Source organism: Stylophora pistillata, chromosome 7, assembly GCF_964205215.1.
Source record: "Stylophora pistillata chromosome 7, jaStyPist1.2, whole genome shotgun sequence".
Classification (NCBI taxonomy): Eukaryota; Metazoa; Cnidaria; class Anthozoa; order Scleractinia; family Pocilloporidae; genus Stylophora; species Stylophora pistillata.
Window position 1 is genome coordinate 6,264,903 of NC_142525.1, and position 21,499 is coordinate 6,286,401.

General features: G+C 37.1%; 2 protein-coding genes across 2 annotated transcripts in view; both read right to left on the minus strand.

Annotated features, from left to right (window-relative positions):
* LOC148726361 (uncharacterized) overlaps nucleotides 1–21,499 on the minus strand; it is a 357,363-nt gene that overhangs the window by 212,537 nt on the left and 123,327 nt on the right. The gene's annotated exons all lie outside the window — the stretch shown is intronic.
* On the minus strand, nucleotides 957–21,128 carry LOC148726370 (uncharacterized). The gene is made up of 9 exons (XM_088727431.1): nucleotides 21,003–21,128; nucleotides 16,142–16,860; nucleotides 14,165–14,824; nucleotides 12,914–13,102; nucleotides 12,334–12,357; nucleotides 11,593–11,886; nucleotides 10,361–10,654; nucleotides 7,050–7,343; nucleotides 957–4,208 (listed from the first exon to the last, which is right to left on the minus strand). Exons 2-9 carry the CDS (start codon nucleotides 16,845–16,847, stop codon nucleotides 1,369–1,371), a joined length of 5,301 nt encoding a protein of 1,766 aa, XP_088583557.1. The 5' UTR covers nucleotides 16,848–16,860; nucleotides 21,003–21,128; the 3' UTR covers nucleotides 957–1,368.

Genomic DNA, 21,499 nt, shown 5'->3' on the forward strand with positions numbered 1-21,499 from the left:
TCTTTTTTTATTTGCAGCAACATAAATTTCTTTAATTGCAGCAACACCTTTTTTATTTGCAGCCACATTTTTTGTGTGTATATGGTGCAGTGTTTAATATGCAGTTGGCCTTTTTTATGAAGTGACCCTTGTGGGCCACCGTACTTTTCCCTTACAGTGCGGGTGGAGTTGGGGTGGGAACTAAGGGAAAAGGCCTAAGGAACAAAGTTGTCACATCAGTGACAAACTCGACTGAGCGTGTCGTGTGCCAAATTTCTTTTTTTTCCACATTTTGACGTCATCTGCGATCTATAACGAAGCATATGCAGGGCAATGTGGAATCCGAAGTTTGTAGGTCTCACCATGGCCTAGAGAGCGATTTTTGTATTGAATAATTAAAACTACCCCTGTTAGCGCTCACTCCAACAACTTAACCGTGAGCTAAACTCTCCTTCGGTTTCACGTCACATAACGGTGCATGCAAAAACGAAAAACTACTGAAGGCATAAATTATTGACCTGTGCGATAGATTGGCTTGGTTCACGCAATAAAAAATTTCATCCCGCAACCTTTCTCTGCAATGATTGGCTCGGCTTAAGAATGGCTCAAGAATGAGTTCGAAATCGATTAAGTGCAAGAAAAAAAGCTTTTTTTCATGTCTGAAACTCTGACGTCAGAGCCCCTTTTTGACTCACAGTGGCCTCCTCTCAATTTATTCCCAATCTCCTACTTGACAATGCCAGAAGTGATTAACATGTAACTTCTCCCTATGGTATCCATACATTATCTGGCAAACAGGTAATAAGAATTTAACACTTAGTACTACAAATCTAACACCAAATTCTCGTAACTAATTAACTAGGAAATGTGTATCAACTAGATGGGAGAATTTACAATCAGATCTTGAGAGTATAAGGGTTCAGGCAACTAAACCCACAAACCAAAGGTATAGGAAGCAATATATTACCAGCGAGCAATCTATCAACAAAATCTTTATTCAATGCGATTCTATTTACAACAATCGTTTTATTTTACTCACATTGAGCTATAACAGTTCAAGTACTTTGTAACTCTCGTTGACCGAAAAAAAAAGATCTACAGAGTTACTTTGAGTCCATATAATAATAAACTATCAAGTCCACAAAAGCTATTAACGTTTTCAGGCTTCAAGCTGCTTTCACGACAGCCTTTTACCATAAAGTTCTACTATGGTCAGTAATGATTCAAAATATTTTGTTTCCAACCATTTCATAACTGTTCCTTTTTTAAGATTTAGCTTAAAATTAAGATCATTAAAATAAATTGGCGAGATCTCTTGTAAGCTAATGATGTAGATTAGTTTGACGCTGCTTCCCACTTTTACAGAAAGTGCTTTAAAAAGCTATATTTCTAAATTGCAAGTTCAAAACCTGGTCTGTATTTCTCTACTATGGCTTGAAGAGATTTTTTTTTTAACTCACTAATACTATAATTACTTTGAATATCTAGTCTGGTTAGCGTACAGCTTGGATGCTGTAAAGCTTCACTTAGACTGGTAACACCGGTATCAGTGATCTCATTACTCCACAGATTTAGTGTGGTTAGCTTACAGCTTGGATGCTGTAAAGCTTCACACAGACTGGCAACACCGCTATCAGTGATCTCATTAACACTCAGATCTAGTGTGGTTAGCTTACAGCTTGGATGCTGTAAAGCTTCACATAGACTGGCAACACCGGTATTAGTGATCTTATTACTCAGATTTAGTGTGGTTAGCTTACTGCTTGGATGCTGTAAAGCTTCGCATAGACTGGCAACACCGGTATCAGTGATATTATTAGCACTCAGATCTAGTGTGGTTAGCTTACAGCTTGGATGCTGTAAAGCTTCACATAGACTGGGAACACCGATATCAGTGATCTCCATGCCATGCAGATGCAGTGTGGTTAGCTTACAGCTTGGATGCTGTAAAGCTTCACATAGACTGGCAACACCGGTACCAGTGATCGTATTATCACATAGATTTAGTTCGGTTAGCTTACAGCTTGGATGCTGTAAAGCTTCACATAGACTGGCAACACCGGTATCAGTGATCTTATTACTCCACAGATCTAGTGTGGTTAGCTTAGAGCTTGGATGCTGTAAAGCTTCACATAGACTGGCAACACCGGTATCAGTGATCTTATTACCCAACAAATATAGTGTGGTTAGCTTACAGCTTGGATGCTGTAAAGCTTCACATAGACTGGTAACACCGGTATCAGTGATCTGATGACTCCACAGATCTAGTGTGGTTAGCTTACAGCTTGGATGCTGTAAAGCTTCACATAGACTGGCAACACTGGTATCAGTGATCTCATTAACCCTCAGATATAGTGTGGTTAGCTTACAGCTTGGATGCTGTAAAGCTTCACATAGACTGGCAACACCGGTATCAGTGACTGATCCTACTTCCATCAATGTTCCTACTATCATCAATCCAGACACAAGAGAGTGTTCATTGATCAGTGAATTACAGACTCGTTGCATTCCAGACATTGTTAGGTGGGAATTAACAAACCCCAACCCCTTAACTGGGACGAACTTATCAGAACATTTGTGTTGTGCCTCTCCAGCTTCCTCTTTATTTAGTTCACTGATAATGTCCAACACAAATGATAATGCAATGCTGTCTATATCTGATAAAGCATTAAAGTGCATGAAGCCCTCTGAACTACTGAACGCTTGCGAATGATTCCTGATAAACGTTTTAGCGAATTCTTTGTCTTGATACTCACTCAGACACTTTGCTCTGAGAAATCCAGTATCATTCCCTGAAACTTGACTACTGATCAACAACTTTTCCATCAGTTCCTCTTCTCCCTCACTTGACAAAATGCCAGCCATGAATTGGAAAACCATTTCAGAGCATTTCTCGACTGGAATACAATTCTCCCTTACAAACCAATGGGCGGCTAAGAATTCTTGGACAGTGAGATGTGTGAAGCTGAAGTGTTTCGTGGTTCTGATCGAGCCAGTCCTATAAGGCTGACCACAGTAAAGAAGACCGCTACCTTTCAGTTTGTTGACTTCTTCCAACTCAAAACCGCCTTCTATTTCGCTTTCATCAAAAGTTGGCTTCCTTTCAAGCAGAAGTTTTGCCGCTAGTTTTGATAATTTCTCTAATGTGGTTTTGATGACCGGAGGAGGCTTAAATTTGCTAGGAATTTCTTTGTGTCTGTATTCTGACTCAGAGCAGTGCTTAAGTTCAAAAATATCAATAAGTTTTGTGTAAATGTCGGTTGTTGAGACAGGAAGGTCACGAGGATTTTTTGTTTCGTTTAGAGTATACTCCATCTCGAAGCACAACAGATAACAGAGCATAGGAATATGAGCAAAACTGACTAGGTTCTCATTCTTCATAACATGTTCAAGTACAGCGCTCTTCATATTTTCGTTTTCCTTGAAGTACTTTTCAATGTATTCTTTAACCTGTTGTGGAGAAAATCCCACAATTTCTACGTACCGTTTAAAACGGATTCCTCCCAGCTTATCCGATTCATCAGGCCGCGAGGTTACAACAACGACAGAACCTTTCAGTATCTCTCCCTTGATGAGTTTTGAACATAATGCGGCCACCGGCATTTTACATCTAGCGTCATTGTGATATTCTTTCCCCGAGTTTCCAGTGATGTAATCTTGCTGAGAATACTCATCATAGCCGTCAAGGATAATCAAAACTTCTTCGGGATGGTTTACAATATACTCAAATGTAACGTCATCTAATATTGAAGAAAAGTTTAAGATTTCGCGTAAGGTCACACGCTTTTCCTGAAGGAAATTCAATTGACGGAAAGTAAGCAAATAAGCAAATTTGAAATTTGGAGTTTTAATGTTTTCTCTTGCTCGGAATAATTTTTTGTTGGCCCAATCGCGAGTCACCTTTTGGCAAAACAGAGATTTCCCAATCCCTGCTTTTCCAACGACAAGAATAGAATTAGGATTCTCCTGATCATTACTCGTGCCAAGAAATATTTCATCGCAGTGCTTAACTGCAGTACCGCTGACTTGTCCGAAATACTCAAGGTCTTCACTCCTTGAATATGTCTCGTAATTCCTGGTGAGGCCTTTTCTTCCATGTTGTATGAGAAGATTAGTGAATATTTCATCCGTTTTCGCGTTGGAAATGGTGTGAGAGGCTAGCAGTTTGGGTTGGAACTCCGTTTGGTCTGTAATGGAAGTCTTTAAAGCTGTAGTGTAAGCAGTTATGGCTGAAGGATAAGAAAGAGAAAATATCAAATAAACAACAAGAACGCGAGGAGAACAGTTTGTGTACTCTACTGAATTCTTACTCTACAGGGTTGAACTTTTAACATGAGTTGTTGTGTAGGGACTTACGGCTAAACAAAAGGGAAAGGAAAATATCTTATTAATAATGCGAACACGAGTAAAGGCAGTTTAAATACTTTCTATCGAATTCAGCACAGGGAGATTAACTAGCAAAGAGCTGAGTGCGTGAAAAGTATCTATTGCGTCTATTAGTTGAGAAATCGATCCCTTTCCAACGGATAGAAAAGGTTGTTTCGTTAAGGCGTCATTTCTCCCTTAAAAGTCAAGTATATCATAGGGTAAACCAACCCTTTCGGGCGGCTGGTATATCAGCTGACAATGTCCACTACTGCGAGACTGTCTGAAAAGTGAATATTTGCAGAGGTAATCGCAGTAAAATTAAGGATTAATTTCACGCGTGCTTTCAGAAATCTAATAAGAAGATCAGTAACGCACGCTGTTAAGCACGTTCGTGGAAAGCCATTTCAGTTTTCACTTAGTTTTATTTTTGTACAACAACGTCAAAGAAATGAAAGCAACCCTGTTGAAAAACATTTGCCAGCCATGATATCAAAAGTTTTGGGCAAAGGTAACCTATTTTAACGTTTTCTAAATTTTGGTACTTGCCTGGGGCAACTACCAAAATTAATTTAAAAATGCCTTCTGTCTCAGCCAATCGGCATTTGGTAACTTTGCCCTCAGTCTATGTTACAAGGCCTAGAAGCGAAGTCTCGAGGAAAAATGTAACATCATTAGGACTGTCTCCGAGCTCCGAACATTATCAGTCAGCAAACCAGAAAAGGATTTATTTACTTTGTAACTCTTAATTTTCATATCGCGCGAAAACCGCTCTTTAAAAAGTTAGAGTTGATCTGACGGCGGATAAGTTTATGCGACCAGCTTTTTAATACCAGTATCACTGGACTCAACAAAACGAGTTTTGTTTTTCTTGTGTGCCAAAAAAAAATAATAATAGAGATGAAAAGAGAAAACTTTGGAGCAGGCTTTTTTTCCAGAAGCTTTGTTTCTTTCTGACGGAAACAATCCGAGGACAAATATCGACGCAGACGGGAGTTATTGCCTGATAACTTAGGTTATCTACAAAATCGCACGAAAATTAATGGTAGGCTTTAATTCGTAATAATTGTAACAAATCTCTCCCTCCCCCTTTCGCTTGATAAGGTTGGTAACAACGACAATGGATTTCATGAATAAATTATCCTTGAGAGGGGAGTGGAGTGTTGTCAGAGTAGCGTGACAAGGGTTGCGTGACGCATCATTAAGGACGCTTGACCGGTACTGTTAAGTCACTTACAGCCATGAAAGATAGAAAAATCTACATTTGTCAAATTCCATCACACTTAAGACCCCTCGTAGCTAATTTCAGAAACAGATATTTCCGTGTATGTTGAAAAACCAGATTTTCCTAATTCTGAATCTCTAGTAAGGACTCCCTTTAGTTTAAATATAAGTCAGTGAGAATCCCTGAAGAGCAGGATATCTCAGACCTGGTTTACACTTAAGCAGATTTAGTGACCAATCTGGGACCTTTAGGTAATGGACGCGCTTAACCTTTAAAAAACACCAATTTGTAATTAGAACAACGTTCCGACTTAGCCGCTACTTTGGAGATAAAGAAGGCCGCCGAGGTGGAGTTAAGAGAGGACTTTCGGATCCGAATACTTTAAAAACATTTTTAATTTTTAATGTTTACTTCATTTTATGGGAAAGTCTAAATCTGCAATTTGCGATAAAATTGTGGACATACTAGTTTTTGGATACAATGTTTATATGAAGTTCATATATTATACGATCATACTAATATACGTATGATCATATATACGATCATACTAATATACGTATGATATGATCGTGCATCATACGTATATTAGTCTTTCTTTTGCCCCTGTTAAGTTAACCTATTTGCCTGAATAGTCCTAAGCTCTTAGAGAAATATTTACATCATCAAATGATAGATGTTGAAACAGATTTTGTGACAATTGGTTCCGTTCTCTTCTAGTTTGGGAGGACAGTGGTGGTGAAAAATCTGGTTAAAAACCGTTTCAAGGCGGAGCGTTGCTACTTTCATCGATGTGCGTAATGAATTCGAATTCCCTAGCGGCACAGGCCTCCCCCCCCACCCCCATCCCTTGAATAAACCAGAGGATGTTTCAGTTTTTTTAATTACTTCTCTGAAACCTTGCAGCCTGCTGCTTTTTTTCAAGAAGGAGGAGAGTGGAGGTGGAGTAGAAAAAAGCGAGAAGTAATTTGTATGGATTTCTAGGTCGGGAACAACTGGCCAGGAGACATTACCTAAAGGAATGTTGAAGGAGTGCTAAAAATGGATATTATAGGCATAGTTGGCAAAGAAGGAACTATGCATGTGGAGCTAACGATAGGGTTGTAGAATTTTTAGGGGAGATCAACTAATGTGACTTGCAGGAAGCCTATAAGTTCAGAAAACGTTTGGTATAGATTTGGCCTACTATGAGGTGGTACATAGTTGAAAAAATGTTTACAGTAAAGATATATGCCAGAATATTAAATCATGACTTCAAGTTCACAATTTGGGCCTCAGCGTGTTCGAAAAAGTTTGGGAAATCATTGTCTTTTCTTTTACAAGTGCTGCGGTATGAGTATTAAACCTATTGTCACAAAGTTTCTCAGTTCTTTGTTTTACGAAAAGCAGCGTTACTCCTGGATTTAGGACCCAACTATTTATTTATTTATTCATTTCATTAATTTTGCAACTATTCTACCCAAAGTTAAGGTGCAGTACATACCACTTTTTGTCTTAAATGTTCTGACGTCTGGCTCACTGTCTCCTTGTTTGTTGACAGCAAACAGCTTCAGTTCGTACTCTGCGTCATACTCGAGACCAGTTATCTCGTAGTGAGTTTTCACAATGTTTCCCCTTTGAACCAGTTCTGTGGATTGTGTCATGGGTTGTTTCGTCCATTCCAGACGGTATTTAATGCTGCAATTACTGCTGTTGGCCTCTACTTCTGACCAGGTCACAGTGAAATCTAAGTCAACTTCACCTTCTGCATTTGTGATGATTGGTTTCTCAGGTAGACCTGTTCAAAATAATGATTCTTTTAAATTTTGTCTCTGCTGAAAGTGAAATACTTACTATGACTTGATTCATTGGCGTGCGTAATGAATTTGAATTTCAGCAACATTAGCAAGATAGCCCACCCCCCCTCTTAAATAAGCTAGTGGATTTTTTTTTTTTCAATACTTGTCACACACTTTGCCACCTGCTGATTTTCCTATCAGTGGGGAAAGGGGTGGAGGGGTTGAAAGAATCGAGAAGTAATTTAACTCCTTCCCCCAGTAAATTCCCTGAAAAGAGTGCAAAACTATTCAAAACAATGGTTCTTTTAAATTTTGTCTCTGATAAAAGTGAAATACTGACTATATTAGTAGACTCTTTGACCTGTGTAATGAATTTGAATTCCCTAGCAACACAGCCCTCCCTCCTTAACTTCACTAGCAGATTTTTTAGCTTTTTTAATTACTTTGGTGACACTCTGCCACCTGCTGATTTTTCTTTTAAGTAGGGGAGAGAGAGGGGGTGGGGTTTAAAAAATTGAGAACTTTGTTTTACCCCCCTTGCAAATTCACTGAAAATGTACAAAGTTAGAATAAATGTTCTCAGTAAACATACATGCCAAAATGTTAAATCATGATTTAAAATTCACAATATGGGCCTCAGCAGTTTTAAGTTAAATCCAAACTCAACTTGTTATTTCAAAGTAAGACAGCAAGTATAATAATTGGAACTGAAATGTAAGAGTAGAATAAAGCACATTTGGCGCAGTTTGCAAATCAAAATCCACAGACAAAAGATTTTCAATTCTGTACCATGATCATTGAATCGTGTACCTTCAGAGGCATACATTTCCAAATGGTTGGCTGGCAATCAACACCAAATTAAAAAAAAATTTAAACAAATTGACATAATGAGATACATTAAAACAAGGTTCATGAACTACTTGTCCAAGCATAAAAAAAATCAATCACAAGTCTAACAAGTGTGATTTACAACCAAATCAAAATTAGTGATAGTTAAAGAGATGCTGGGCAAATCATTCTCTTATCTTATTGGAGAGCTGAAGTATGAGTATTAATCCTGTTGTCACAAAGTTTCTCAATTCTTTGTTTCACAAAAAGCAGTGTTACACCTGGATTCAGGACCCAACAATATTCATTTCATTTCCAACTATTCTACTTAAATTTTAGGCAGAGTAAAGGATATGTTAAAGTGACACTATTTATAGTGCGATGAGTATGGATATCATAGTATTCAAGGTCGCTAAGGAGTAACTACATGTATGCAGGGGAAACTACCTCTGATGTGATGTGTATGGAGATCAAAACAACAAAGTTGGAAAAATGTTGCAGCAAATATGCTAGAAAACCAAATGATAATTTAAGGCTCACAATGTGATTTTTAGCAGTTTCTAGTTTCATCCAAACTCAACTTGTAATTTCAAAGTAAGAAAAGAACTATAATAATAATGATTGGTATTGAAATTTGAGAGTATAAAATGATGCAAATTTGGATGCAGTTTGTGAATCAGAATGCACAAACTCAAATTATTTTTATCACTCCTCTTATGAGAGCTGCAACAGGAGTATTAAACCTGACACCACAAATGTCCTCAATTCTTTGTCATCTGAAAAGCATTGTTACTCCTGGAGTTAAAAATGGCCAAAGAATAGGCAAAGGAAAATATCTTATTAAAATGTGAACACCAGGAAATCCAGTTGAAATACTTTCTATCAGTTTCAGTCCAAGGAGATTAGTTAGCACGGAGCTGAGAGCTTGTAAAATGTCTATCGTGTCTATAAGATAACAAATTGATCCCCATTTATGCTTAAGCAGATTTCTTTTTCTGATTCATGACCAATCCGGGACCTTTAGGCAATGGATGCGCTTAACCCCAAAACACCAATTTGTAATAAGAACAGCATTCCGACTTAGCCACTACTTTGGAGATGAAGAAGGCCGCCGAGGTGGAGTTAAGACAAGATTTTTGAATCTGAATACTTTAAAAGCATTTTTGAAGTTTTGAAGTTTACCTAACCTCATGGGAAAGTCTAAATCTGCAATTGGCAACAAAATTGTCAACATATCAGTCTTTCTATTGCCCTGGTTAAGTTAACCTATTTGCCTGAATAGTTCCAGGCTCTAAGAGAAATATTTACATCATCAAACGACAGATGTTGAAACAGATGCTGTGACAATTGGTTCCGTTCTCATCTAGTTTTGGAGTACAGTCGAGGTGAAAAATCTGGTTAAAAACCGTTTCAAGGTGGAGCATTGCTACATTCAGCAATGTGCGTAATGAATTCGAATTCCTTAGCGAAAGAGGCCTCCCCTCCCCCTTGAATAGACCAGAGGATGTTTTAGTTTGTTTTAATTACTTCTCTGAAACTTTGCAACCTGCTGCTTCTTTTCAAGTAGGAGGAGAGTGGAGGTGGAGTAGAACAAAGCGAGAAGTAATTTGTATGGATTCCCAGGTCGGGACGAACTGGCTAGGAGACATTACCTAAAGGAATGTTGAAGGAGTGCTAAAAATGGATATCATTGGCATGGTTGGCAAAGGAGGAACTATGCATGTGGAACTAACGATAGGGTTGTAGAATTCTTAGGGGAGATCAACCAATCTGACTTGCAGGTAGCCTATAAGTTCAGAAAACATTTGGTATATTTGCAGTTGAATATTTTTATAGAAACTGCGCGGTATAAATTGAAATTTAATAAAATTTAATAATAATATAGATTTGGCGTACAATGAGGGAGTAGATAGTTGAAAAAATGTTTACAGTAAACATATATGCCAGAATATTAAATCATGACTTCAAGTTCACAAAATGGGCCTCAGCATGTTCGAAAAAGTTTGGGAAATCATTGTCTTTTCTTTTACAAGTGCTGTGGTATGAGTATTAAACCTATTGTCACAAAGTTTCTCAATTCTTTGTTTTACGAAAAGCAGTGTTACTCCTGGATTTAAAACCCAACTATTTATTTATTTATTTATTTCATTTGCAACTATTCTACTCAAAGATAAGGTACAGTACATACCACTCTTTGTCTTAAATGTTCTGACGTCTGGCTCACTGTCTCCTTGTTTGTTGACAGCAAACAGCTTCACTTTGTACTCTGCGTCATACTCGAGACCAGTTATCTCGTAGTGAGTTTCCACAATGTTTCCCCGTTGAACCAGTTCTGTGGATTGTGTCATGGGTTGTTTCATCCATTCCAGACGGTATTTAATGCTGCAATTACTGCTATTAGCCTCTACCTCTGACCAGGTCACAGTAAAATCTTTGTCAACTTCACTTTCTACATTTGTTATGGTGGGTTTCTCAGGTAAACCTGTTCAAAATAATAATTCTTTTGAGTTTTGTCTTTGTTGAAAGTGAAATACTTCCTGTAACTTACATTCATCGATGTGTGTAATGAATTTAAATTCCCTAACAACACACCCCGTTAAGTAAACAAGTGGATTTCTTAGTTTTTCAATAACTTGTCTGACTTTTTGCAATCTCCTGATTTTCTTTTAAGTAGAGGAGAGAGGGAGGGTGAGGCAGCAAAAATCGAGAAGTAATCCTTACCCCTCCCCCAGCAAATTCACTGAAAAGGTACAAAGTTGGAAAAAATGTACTAAATAAACATATATCCAAAGATATTAAATCATGACATAAAGTTCACAAAGTGGGCCTCAGCAGCTTTTAGTTATATCCAAACTCAACATGTTACTTCAAAGCAAGACAACATGCAAGTAAATGATTTGTACTGAAGTGTACGAGTATAGTCAAGCAAATTGGGTGTAATCTGTTAATCAAAATACTCAGACAGAAGGTTTTAACTCTATGCCATGATCATTGAGGTGTTTGCTTTAAGACGCATACATTTTCAAAATGGTTGGCTGATAATTAATACCAATAAAAAAATTCCACTAATTGATGCACCAAGAAACATCAATGAAAGATTGATAAACTACTCTTTCCACCACCAAAAATTAGATACAAGCCTAATCAGTGCAATTTACAACCAAATCAAAGGTGCATGCATGACCATAGTGGAAAAATATAAAATGTTGGGCAAATCATTCTCTTTTCTTATATGAGAGCTGCAGCAGGGGTATGAAGCCTGTTGTCACAACTTAAACCTGTTGACGGAAAGTTTCTCAGTTCTTTGTCTTTAATATAAAGCCAGTGCTACCACTGGATTTTAGACGCAACACTATTTATTTATTTCATTTCAACATTCCACCAAACGTTAAATGAGAAGTCTTAAATAAAGGTACATACCATTCTCTGTCTTAAAAGTTCTGACATCTGGCTCACTGTCTCCTTGTGCGTTGACAGCAAACAGTTTCACTTCATACTCTGCGCCATACTCAAGACCAATTATCTTGTACTGAGTTTCCACAATGTTTCCCCGTTGAACCAGTTCTGTGGATTCTGTTATGGGTTGTTTCCTCCATTCCAAACGGTATTTAACGCTGCAATTACTGCTGTTAGCCTTTGCTTCTGACCAGGTCACAGTGAAATCTTTGTCAACTTCACTTTCTGCATTTGTGATGGTTGGTTTCTCAGGTAAACCTGTTCAAAATGATGTTTCTTTTAAACTTTGTTTCTGGTAAATGTGAAGTACCTACTATAAGTGACTAAAACATGAATATGTGTAAATTTATTTGAACAAGTAATAAGAAAACAACTGGTCTTACCAAGACGATTAAAAAAAGTCACAAGCTAGGTTTTTGATAAGTATGGTTTAATTTGTTTCATATAATTTCTGCTCTTTAGGTGTTATACCCTTTCCAATGTCAGCTCAACTGCTTATCTGAATAGACTGATACAATCCAAACTAGAAAGGGATAACCTCTTTTATCTCCTTTTCACTTTTTAGTTGAATTGTGTATAAAGAGTTATTTCATTTCACTTCGTGATACACTCATCATTACACAGTTCTTCTAAGAACATAATTCATAGCCAGCTTTGAAACTAAGAACAGCATTCTCACGCACGAAAACAAGTTCTTAACCTTACCTGGTTTGCGTGATTCACTGGTACCTACATGAAATAATTCACAAATAAAATGTTTTTAGTTTGAACCATTTGTGATATAAAGGCACTTTAACAATTGATTAATTTCTGTGAAAATAGTATCAGATGAATTTAACATTCAAACATGGTGCAAAAGTGAATGCAGTACCAGGTAAATAAATGTAAATTTCTGGGGGTTTGAGACATGTTAATGTATTGCAAATTGTCCCTGAAAGATAATGTTATATCAACTCATTTAAAAACAATTTTGTTAATTTATGGGCCATGTTTTGGCTGTGTAATATAACCCACTCTCAATATGTAATACAAGTTTTCTCCTGGGACATGGAATAAGTTGTCATTCGCCACAGTGGTCACATCTACCACTGCACCCACAAATTTCTCCTCAAAGAACAAAGAGGCCTTTTTAAACTCATGAAACCTTGGAATTGAGAGAAGAGGGAAATGAATGCAACCTGATTTTCTTTTCCTACACTTTAACTGAATAACTAGGAAACAGACAGATCTTAATCAGATCTCTTCCTGCAAATGGAAAGGAAGGTTAAGAAAGGAAGCCATGTACCTGCATTATAGTGAGGCCAATCTTGGAATATGACTGGATCACTCAAAATGTTGGCCACAACAGATGCCGCCATCACACAAGCAATTTGTTTCCATTTCTCACTTGGAGACTGCCTTTCATTTGCAAAGTCTTTGATGCCCTTGACTACCACCCATTCTGTCTTAAAATCATGGGCTGCTGCAAACACTCCTGAAAAAAAATTGGCATTGTGTGATACCTGTATTTGTTTAGCAAATTTTCTTTGCATCCTTCAGACGATTTTTCCAAAAAGAAAGTTTACTAGGATTCACACTCTAGGATTCACACTTTAGCTGTTTGTAAACACCCACATCACAAAAAGGGGTTAGTACCAGACTTATTTTCTCAACCAGTAATTTAAGAAAAACATGTACACCAAGACAGTGAAATTATTTGTCAGGCTTCCCATTGTTTAATAGTAACATTGTACATTTCTCAAAAGAAAAACCTTTGTTATTGAGAGTTAACTCTTTCACTCTCAAGACCTAAATACATAGTTATTCTCCTTACTGTCTGCCATAGAATTCTTCTGAGGTTAGTAAGGAGAATTTGGTTTTGGATCAACTAATAACCCCTTGGTTGATATTTTTCTATTCTCATTACTTGATGTCTGCTTAATATTGTATTGATGTTGAAAGGAGAAATTCAGTCTTGGTCAATCATGGGAGTTCAAGGGTTGACAACTGGGGCTGTGATACTATCAATCTCAAGCTCAAAACTATGTCACAATAAAATTATACTTTTATGACAAATTTTTGACAATTTATGACATCCTGATGGAACACAATAAATTCAATTAATTAGAATACATCTCAGTCACCTTCAATGATAAAAACATCTTCAAGTATGAGAGTGATCTTTGTAGTAACAAACACTACTTAAGCAGTAGTGAAAATTAGGCCTGAAAAAATTCAGGCTTGCACAGCATTTGAACCCCTGACTACTGCTTAAGTGGTGTTTGTTACTGCAAAGATCGCTCTCATACTCATTCTTTAACTGCTGTTCAAATATATGACTTTGACATATATTTACAAATGCGAAAAAACATCTTCCTGCCCTATTCTAGCCTAACACAAAATCACTAGATATAATTCCTGCAAAGTTGGCATACTGTGTGATATACACTATTTCTTGGGCCTGCAAGAACAATTCCAGAGCACCGCTTTTCAAAACAATTGCTACATGTGCAAAGATCCTTGACTCATCAACTATTCTAACTATTATGATTCTCACCTCCACCTTCCATTTCAACTGCAATTGCTTCAGGATGTTGGCCAATCATGTCCTTGTTTGCCTCTGAGATACTCAGAAACACTCCATCACAGTGTACTTTGGTATTATATTCATCAGCATTGTGTAAAGGTGCCTTCCACCCATCAGCAACATGTTTGATTAGGTTACCAATATCTCTGCTGGGAGGAGTTTTGTGTGCAGCTGTTATCAGCTTTGCTGAAACAACCACATCACCTAGCTTAGCCTCTCTGCTGTTCAAACCACTGCAGGCACCAACAGAAATAATAGCCTTGGGTCTCAATAGTGAGATGGCATCTTTTGTTGCAGACAAAGAGCCCCCAGGAACATCAGGACCCTTGGAGCATCTCATCAATGCGATTTTCATTTTCTTTCCTTGATTATCACCCATGCAGCCAAAGTACACATAGCCAATACTGTTGTGGTAACTCTTAAAGGGTTCCTTCAGGTAGGCAAAGCAGCTTAAGAACTCACAGTCCTCCACTGTTAATAACAGAATATCAACAGGGAGTTTGACATATTTGCTCCAATCAGAAGAGGTGTCTGGAAGATCACTCATCAGTGGAAGTGTAACACTGAGCTTTGGTGGGCTGGCTTTACTATTCTGTGCTGATCTATTCTCCCCTGACACTAGTACTGTCTCTGAAAACAAAGAATGGAGTTTTAATATATTTCCGTTCATTCATTAGAAGTTACTAGCTGATCCACATGAAATCAAAGACAACATAGAAAGAGAATAGAAAACCAGTTATCAATAACATACATGCATCTATGAGTCCTTGACCATGCGTAAAACAGTTTATTATATTCATACCGAGATTTATGCACCAAAAAGCATCGAGATTAAAATAGTCTCTTCGCGCGAGAAGAGCCAGCTGATTGGTCATATGATTTTTTTTCACTAGTGAAAAACGACATATCAATGCTCTGATTGGCTATGTCATTATTTTCACTAGTGAACAAAACTGTGTTGCTCGCTTGCTGCTCCTCTTGACTGACAAACAGCACATTTCTAAGAGCTTAGGTGCATTTTCTTTAGAAAGATGGCTTCAAATCAGACTAACCGTTTCCAGAGCCTAGATTCATCAGTAGAAGAGTTCATACACTGACACGAAAATGAAAACACCAAGAAAAAGACCAAACATGATGTCGTTCTGTTCCACGAGTTTCTTGTTTTAAAAGGCAAAACGAGACAAATGGATCGAGGTAAGTCTCGGGTTTTCACTTCTTTATTTCAAAATTTTGAACTTCCATAGAACTATTTTGACATAAATTATTTTCAGGATGTCTTAATTTATTCTACCTAGTTCTGCCTTTTAACGGCATTTCCGCCTAATAATTTAGATGTAAAGAAGTATTTTACAAGGTAGCCATTTCAGTGCAACTTCCAAAAGGCGGCTTGACTGCGCGTTACTTTCCTTTGAAAGAAAGTAAAGGTATGTTTATCTCTGAGTTCTGTTTGCTTATGAATCTCGGTATGTATATAATAAATAAGTTATTTCACGGTTAGTTCGCTTGTATGATTTTTATTCACTCGTTGTGAATAAAAATTGTACGCGCTCACCAACCGTGAAATATAACCCATAATTACGCACACATTAACTGATAAAACAGGACACAAATTTTACTAGCATACTCATGGAGAAAAGAACTCCTTGTGCTCCCATTTTTTTCCTAGTATGCATGCCTGTGTCATTTGCTGAGTAACATCATCTTTCCCTTAAATAATCAGGCTTCAAATTCATCATCTGCAGTACAAAATTATATCTTAGCTATGAGTTTTTTACAAAATAAGATAACTTTCCATCATCAAGAAAAAAAAACAAAAATTCACTTGCATGTACATGTTGGTGTGACTTTTCGAACAGAAATTTTGGGAGAAGTTCTTTTTATTTCACAATTCACTATATCTAACATCATCAAAAAGACTTCAAATCAACAAAAGTAAATCAAACAAACCTTCCTTCCCTGAACTTTGTTCAGATATCTCAATGGAATCCTCCAGGTCACCTTCCTTTCTGGCCTTTTTTACCACTTCATCTTCATGTGATTTGTCTCTGATGCAGTGTTCATCCTTCAGCCACTCTCTCAAAAGCTCTTGGTAATGTTCCTCAAGATCGGCATCCATACGATCAATTTCAAGATCATTGATGGTATCCTGATAGCAGGCCCCTCCAATATGCTGAAAGGTGTCTTTGATGTCATTCCAGTAGGACCTGAAGGTTGGATCATCAACTGAACCACTGGTAACATGGCTGTAAACTTTGTCTCTGAGGATCTTGATGCGAGTGATGTCAGCTGCTGGAGTGGTGTCTGTTACAAGGGGAAGGTCATCCCTGCCAGAGGTAGGGAAGGCCAGGCCCCAAATGTTCCTCAGAAGAAGTAGCAGTAGGGAACTGTCAAAGTGTATAGAGGAAACTGACGATTTCACAGCAGGATACAGTTTCCCCCACTGGAAGGTACTCAAGACTCTTTTCTTTCGCAGTGTTTGCAATTTTGCACGATTTGTAGCATCAGTCAGAACAGTCTGAAGGTTTTCTGGTGGACATATCCTGTCAAAGATCTCCCTTAATACACACGATCCAACATCGACGAGAAGGCGACACAGCTGAGCATAATTAGAGGTTTCTTTGGTAGAAGGATATGATGGAGTGGCAGAAGCCATGACGAAATGTCTCCTGTAAGGATATGCTTTAATTACTGTCGATGATATTTCCAAAATATTAACTGTAACAAAGCTGTCATGAATTTAAAACCAAACTGCTAAAAATATCATACAGCATTAAGCAAATGTTTAGAATATAATGGTCACCTGACAGGCTCATTAAACAGTTTGATGACAATCGATAAATATCCGATAATTTTCTAGCACTGGAATATAGCCGATTGAATTCACTAAAACAAAAGATAACTGGGGAATCAACGTTGAAAAATATAGAGAAATAAAGTATACAACTCAGAGCAACAATACGAAAATACAAACACGTCTCCAGGAAACAGGAAGTGCTGACCGAAGCACTAATCCACGAGTTTTCACGATTTCCTCTCTTGTAATTACAGGAATCAAGCTGAAAAGTGTAAAATGCATGAATTGCTTTACCTCGACAAAAATTGGCTGCATAGAAACACTCAATTAGCCTTTTAAAGTAGAGTTCAACCGCAGCCAACTCAATCAACAACCACGTTTCAATCACGACTTCACTGAGCAACAGACTGGTTACCAGTCCTAGTTAGCAAGTGTGAAGGAGAGACTGGGAGATATATTTGACTCCTCCTTCAAGGTAGCCTGTGACACGGGGAGTTTTGGAATTTATGGGTACACCAAAAAGCTGCTACTAGGCCTTTATAGATTATGCAGCATAATTTTTGGCATAATTTGAGCAAACTGGCATAATTTCTGCCAAGTAGCAATGCTAGCATAATTCGCATATTTTGATAATTATCGGATCATTTTTTATGCCACCATTTTGATCATTGTTCATCTCTACTCCTAAGTACTTGGTGACCTTATTCGATGTTTTAAGTTTTAGTTCAAGTAGTAGCATTTTTACTTCAACGGTGAATCACTAAGCAGCGTCTGAAACGGTCTGAGTCCGGGTTAACATGAACCACAGTCATGTTTATTAGAATTTCATTGAGGATTTGTTGCGTTTCTTTCTTGTAGACCAACGGCTTCTAATTAAAAAATGTATTTTTTAGACTTATTTGCAATTTTTTCAAAGAGCATAATTTTAAAAAAGGGGCATAATTTGGAAAAAAGAGCATAATTTTACACATAATTTTGCCAAAAAAAGCAATGCTATTAGCATAATAATATGCTACTTTTACTTGTAGCATAATCTATAAAGGCCTGGCAGACTGCCTTTCTCTCTTCTCTATCTAAATACTAATTATCAGCTCTCATCAAAACTTCTTTTGTTTAGAATGCTCTTTGTGAGGTTCCACAGGATGTCCTCAGAGCTACTGTATTTCTTGAAAAGCTTTCGGAAATTTTAATGAATCCCACCCCCAAGTAAGGGAAAAGGCACTGGGAACGAGGTTGGGTGAAACCACCAAGTGGTTTTGCTCAGCTATGACAAAGTTTTAGTTTCATAAATACTTCTTCTCTACCTTTCTACGAGTTCTAAAAAATAAGTTTCTCTGATATACAGAGGAACTTTATGGAAAAGGAATTAAAAAGGAATTCTTAACAGCCAACTCAGCCTTCTACCGGTATTTAAGACAGAACACGAAAAACTTTTACATACTGATTTCAAGTACTTCAGCTTGGTTTTCACATAAATTGGCATCAAAATGGCAAATATGACTTAACATAAGTAGATAAGTCTCTGTAACTCATCCAGATCAGAAATTCAGAGAAATGAAATTTTGCACAACAAGACTAGCATTTGAACATAGCTCAGCAGGTGTTCATTTCAGCACATCTCCCTTGTTCTAAACATCATTGAGAGGCAGACTCTCTAAAAGCAGTAATGTGCATTTCAGTTCAAAATATCAATTCATTTCTCAATTTTCCCATGAATGTGTTTTAATTTAAAATAGATGAAACCACTGTTTCTTTTAAGTATTGTAAAATAATTTTTTCCAGGAGAAAATTGCTTCAAAGGCCCATATTTGACCCATATTAGAAAGTATCAGTCATCAAAAATGGCACAAATTGAAATTCAAAGCTGCATTTTTATGGAATTCAGTTATTATCAATTTTCTCGAAAATGAATTGATATTCAGCCAAATGAAGTAAGCAGTGGTTTGTTTCACTGTAAGGTCCACCTAACTTGAGAATATGTGCCGAATCAATTTTTTGGCTCCTGCCACAATATTTTGAAAATGTTTGATTTTTGGCCACATTTGCTTTTAGGAAAACCAAGAAAATCCTCCTACGGAAGCAGGACAATTTGGCAACTCCAACCAATTTACAGTACTTTAGACAATAGTATGGTGGTTTTTATCCCCACATTATTTCCAAGACAGATATGAAAGTTACAAAATAATTAAAATGATTTGAAGTTCAGTAAATTTGTTTCCAATTGAGGAATCTGATCTCAATTTTTGGAAGAAATTCAAAATTTCATTTTGACCTGTGCATGAAATTCAAGTTCAAAAATTATCCTCAGGTTAGCTGCACCTTGAGCAAGTAAAATAGAAAAGGCTGAAAAAAAAAGCTACCACAGGATTCAAAACTTTGCCTCTTGGGCATCTTCTGTTCTGAAGGTTAATACAAACCTTATAAATTAATACTTGTTTTATTGTCCCTCGCAAGTGGAAAAAAAGGGGAAAACAAATCACATAAACAAAGTTACTGTGAAACATGTAGTTCATGTCGTTCAGAAATTATATGAGTAATGTGAATGCGCTGAAATGCGATTGTCAGCTCAGTTAGAGTCAAATGACACAAAGATCCACATTTTACTCCAATAATTTGTGCGCTATCCACTTGAAACAGGCCAATCAAATTAAACAACAAGGTAATTATAGACAGTGCATCAGAGTAAAAAATCAGTAAACATAATATATCAATTGCATGAATCAACAAATGGTTCAGAATTATGAATGTCTCCAATTAACAGGAAGTGCTGGTGGAAGGATGCGCAATAAAACATGTTTTTTAGTCCCAAAATGGTGGATACAAAGCACTGCTGCCGGGGTTCATGTATTTGCGACTCAAGATACCCTTAGCTAATAAACTCCCAAAAAAGCTGAAAGAACTCGCAAGAATCAGGGGAGAAAGTATTTACGCCCTTCCCAAAGCCAGCAAAAGACCTTGAAAAATGTCAGATATGGATTAGCACTTGTTCTCACAAAAATTTTACTGTTACAGTAGCTAAAATGACAAAAGATACGTATATTTGTAAAGCACACTGGCCTGATGGTAAAGGTCCAACGAGTGATTTTCCAGATCGAATCCTTTGAAGGCGAATTTTCTATCACTGCATTATCTGTTGATCCAAAACAAATCTATTCCATGCTTTAGCTTCTTGAGTTTCACTTCAATTTTTCTTTGTATCAGGCATACATAAGCAGCTGTTTGATCGTCAAGCGGATGACATTAAGAGATTTGGCTATTATTTCCGGAATTCCAATCAGGGCGTGTTTTTCCTTCACTATTTACAAAAGGCAGAGTAGATATCTCGAATTGTCACGCTTTTCCAGAAAATCTGGCCAGGTTTGACAAAATAATCTAGCTAATTAGTGAGCTAACTTCAAATACTACAGGGTGAACAGGAATCAAGTGTTAATCTCAGCACTAATAAATTAATGGTTCAGAAATTCGCAAAAGTCTTCAACAACCATGCAGAAAGTGCTCACGAGAGCACTTAACCGTGTATCATGAGTAAAAACACAAATTTCTTGGCTAGAAGCCGACTAAATTCAGCTAAACTCAGAAAAATGATAACGGATAAGTGACTCAACATCAAAAGCTGCTTCATATGGTGATATCAAGTATAACTATGGGCACCAATTCGCAAAAATTTAATAACAACATTTGTCAATCATACAGAAAGTACTGACGGAAGCACTAAGGCTCGATCGTGGTTTAACAATCTGGCTTTGAAAACACATATTTCAATGCTGGTAACTGAACGAATCCAGTCAAATTCAACAAAATGATAATTAATGAGTGAATTAACATAACAAAAAAACAGCTAAATATAGCGATATCAAGTATAACTATGCGCACCAATATCAAGAGTATCTATGAGGAAGTGCTGACCGAAGCACTAAGCCACCAGTTCGAACAATTTAGCTCCAAAGTCACAATTCCCTCGCTGGTAGTTACAGGAATCAAGGTAAAAATTATATGGTACATGAATTACTTTACCTTGACAAGAATTGTCTGCTTAAAAATAGTCAAAGAAGTCTATCGAAGTAGAGATCAACCGCATCCAACTCGAACGTCCGCCATATTTCGAGAACATTCAGACAGACTGGTTACCAGTCTCTGTTAGCAAATTTGAAAGAAAAAAATAACGCGTGATATTTGTACCCATCTCGCGCGTTATTTGTATTCAACGAAACTCATTCGGAAAATGATAGTAAATATAAATATAAAGGATAATTCACTTATCCTAGATTAAGACACTGTGTGTATAGTAAGAAACATATGCCCAGTCCAGCCATTATGAAAATTATCAGTCTCTGGTTGCAAATTTGAAAGAAAAAAATAACGCGTGATATTTGTACCCGTCTCGCGCGTTATTTGTATTCAACGAAACTCATTCGGAATATGATAGTAAATATAAATATAAAGGATAATTCACCTATCCTAGATTAAGACACTGTGTATAGTAAGAAACATATGCCTAGTCCAGCCATTAT

Excerpts from the sequence above, each read along its gene's own strand:
- LOC148726370 (XM_088727431.1), bottom strand. The coding sequence starts at position 16,847 with ATGGCTTCTGCCACTCCATCATATCCTTCTACCAAAGAAACCTCTAAT. Across the intron at positions 7,344-10,360 it reads AACATTTAAGACAAAGAGTG|GTCTACCTGAGAAACCAATC; the intron begins GTATGTACTGTA and ends TATTTTGAACAG. Across the intron at positions 4,209-7,049 it reads AACATTTAAGACAAAAAGTG|CCATAACTGCTTACACTACA; the intron begins GTATGTACTGCA and ends CTTATCCTTCAG.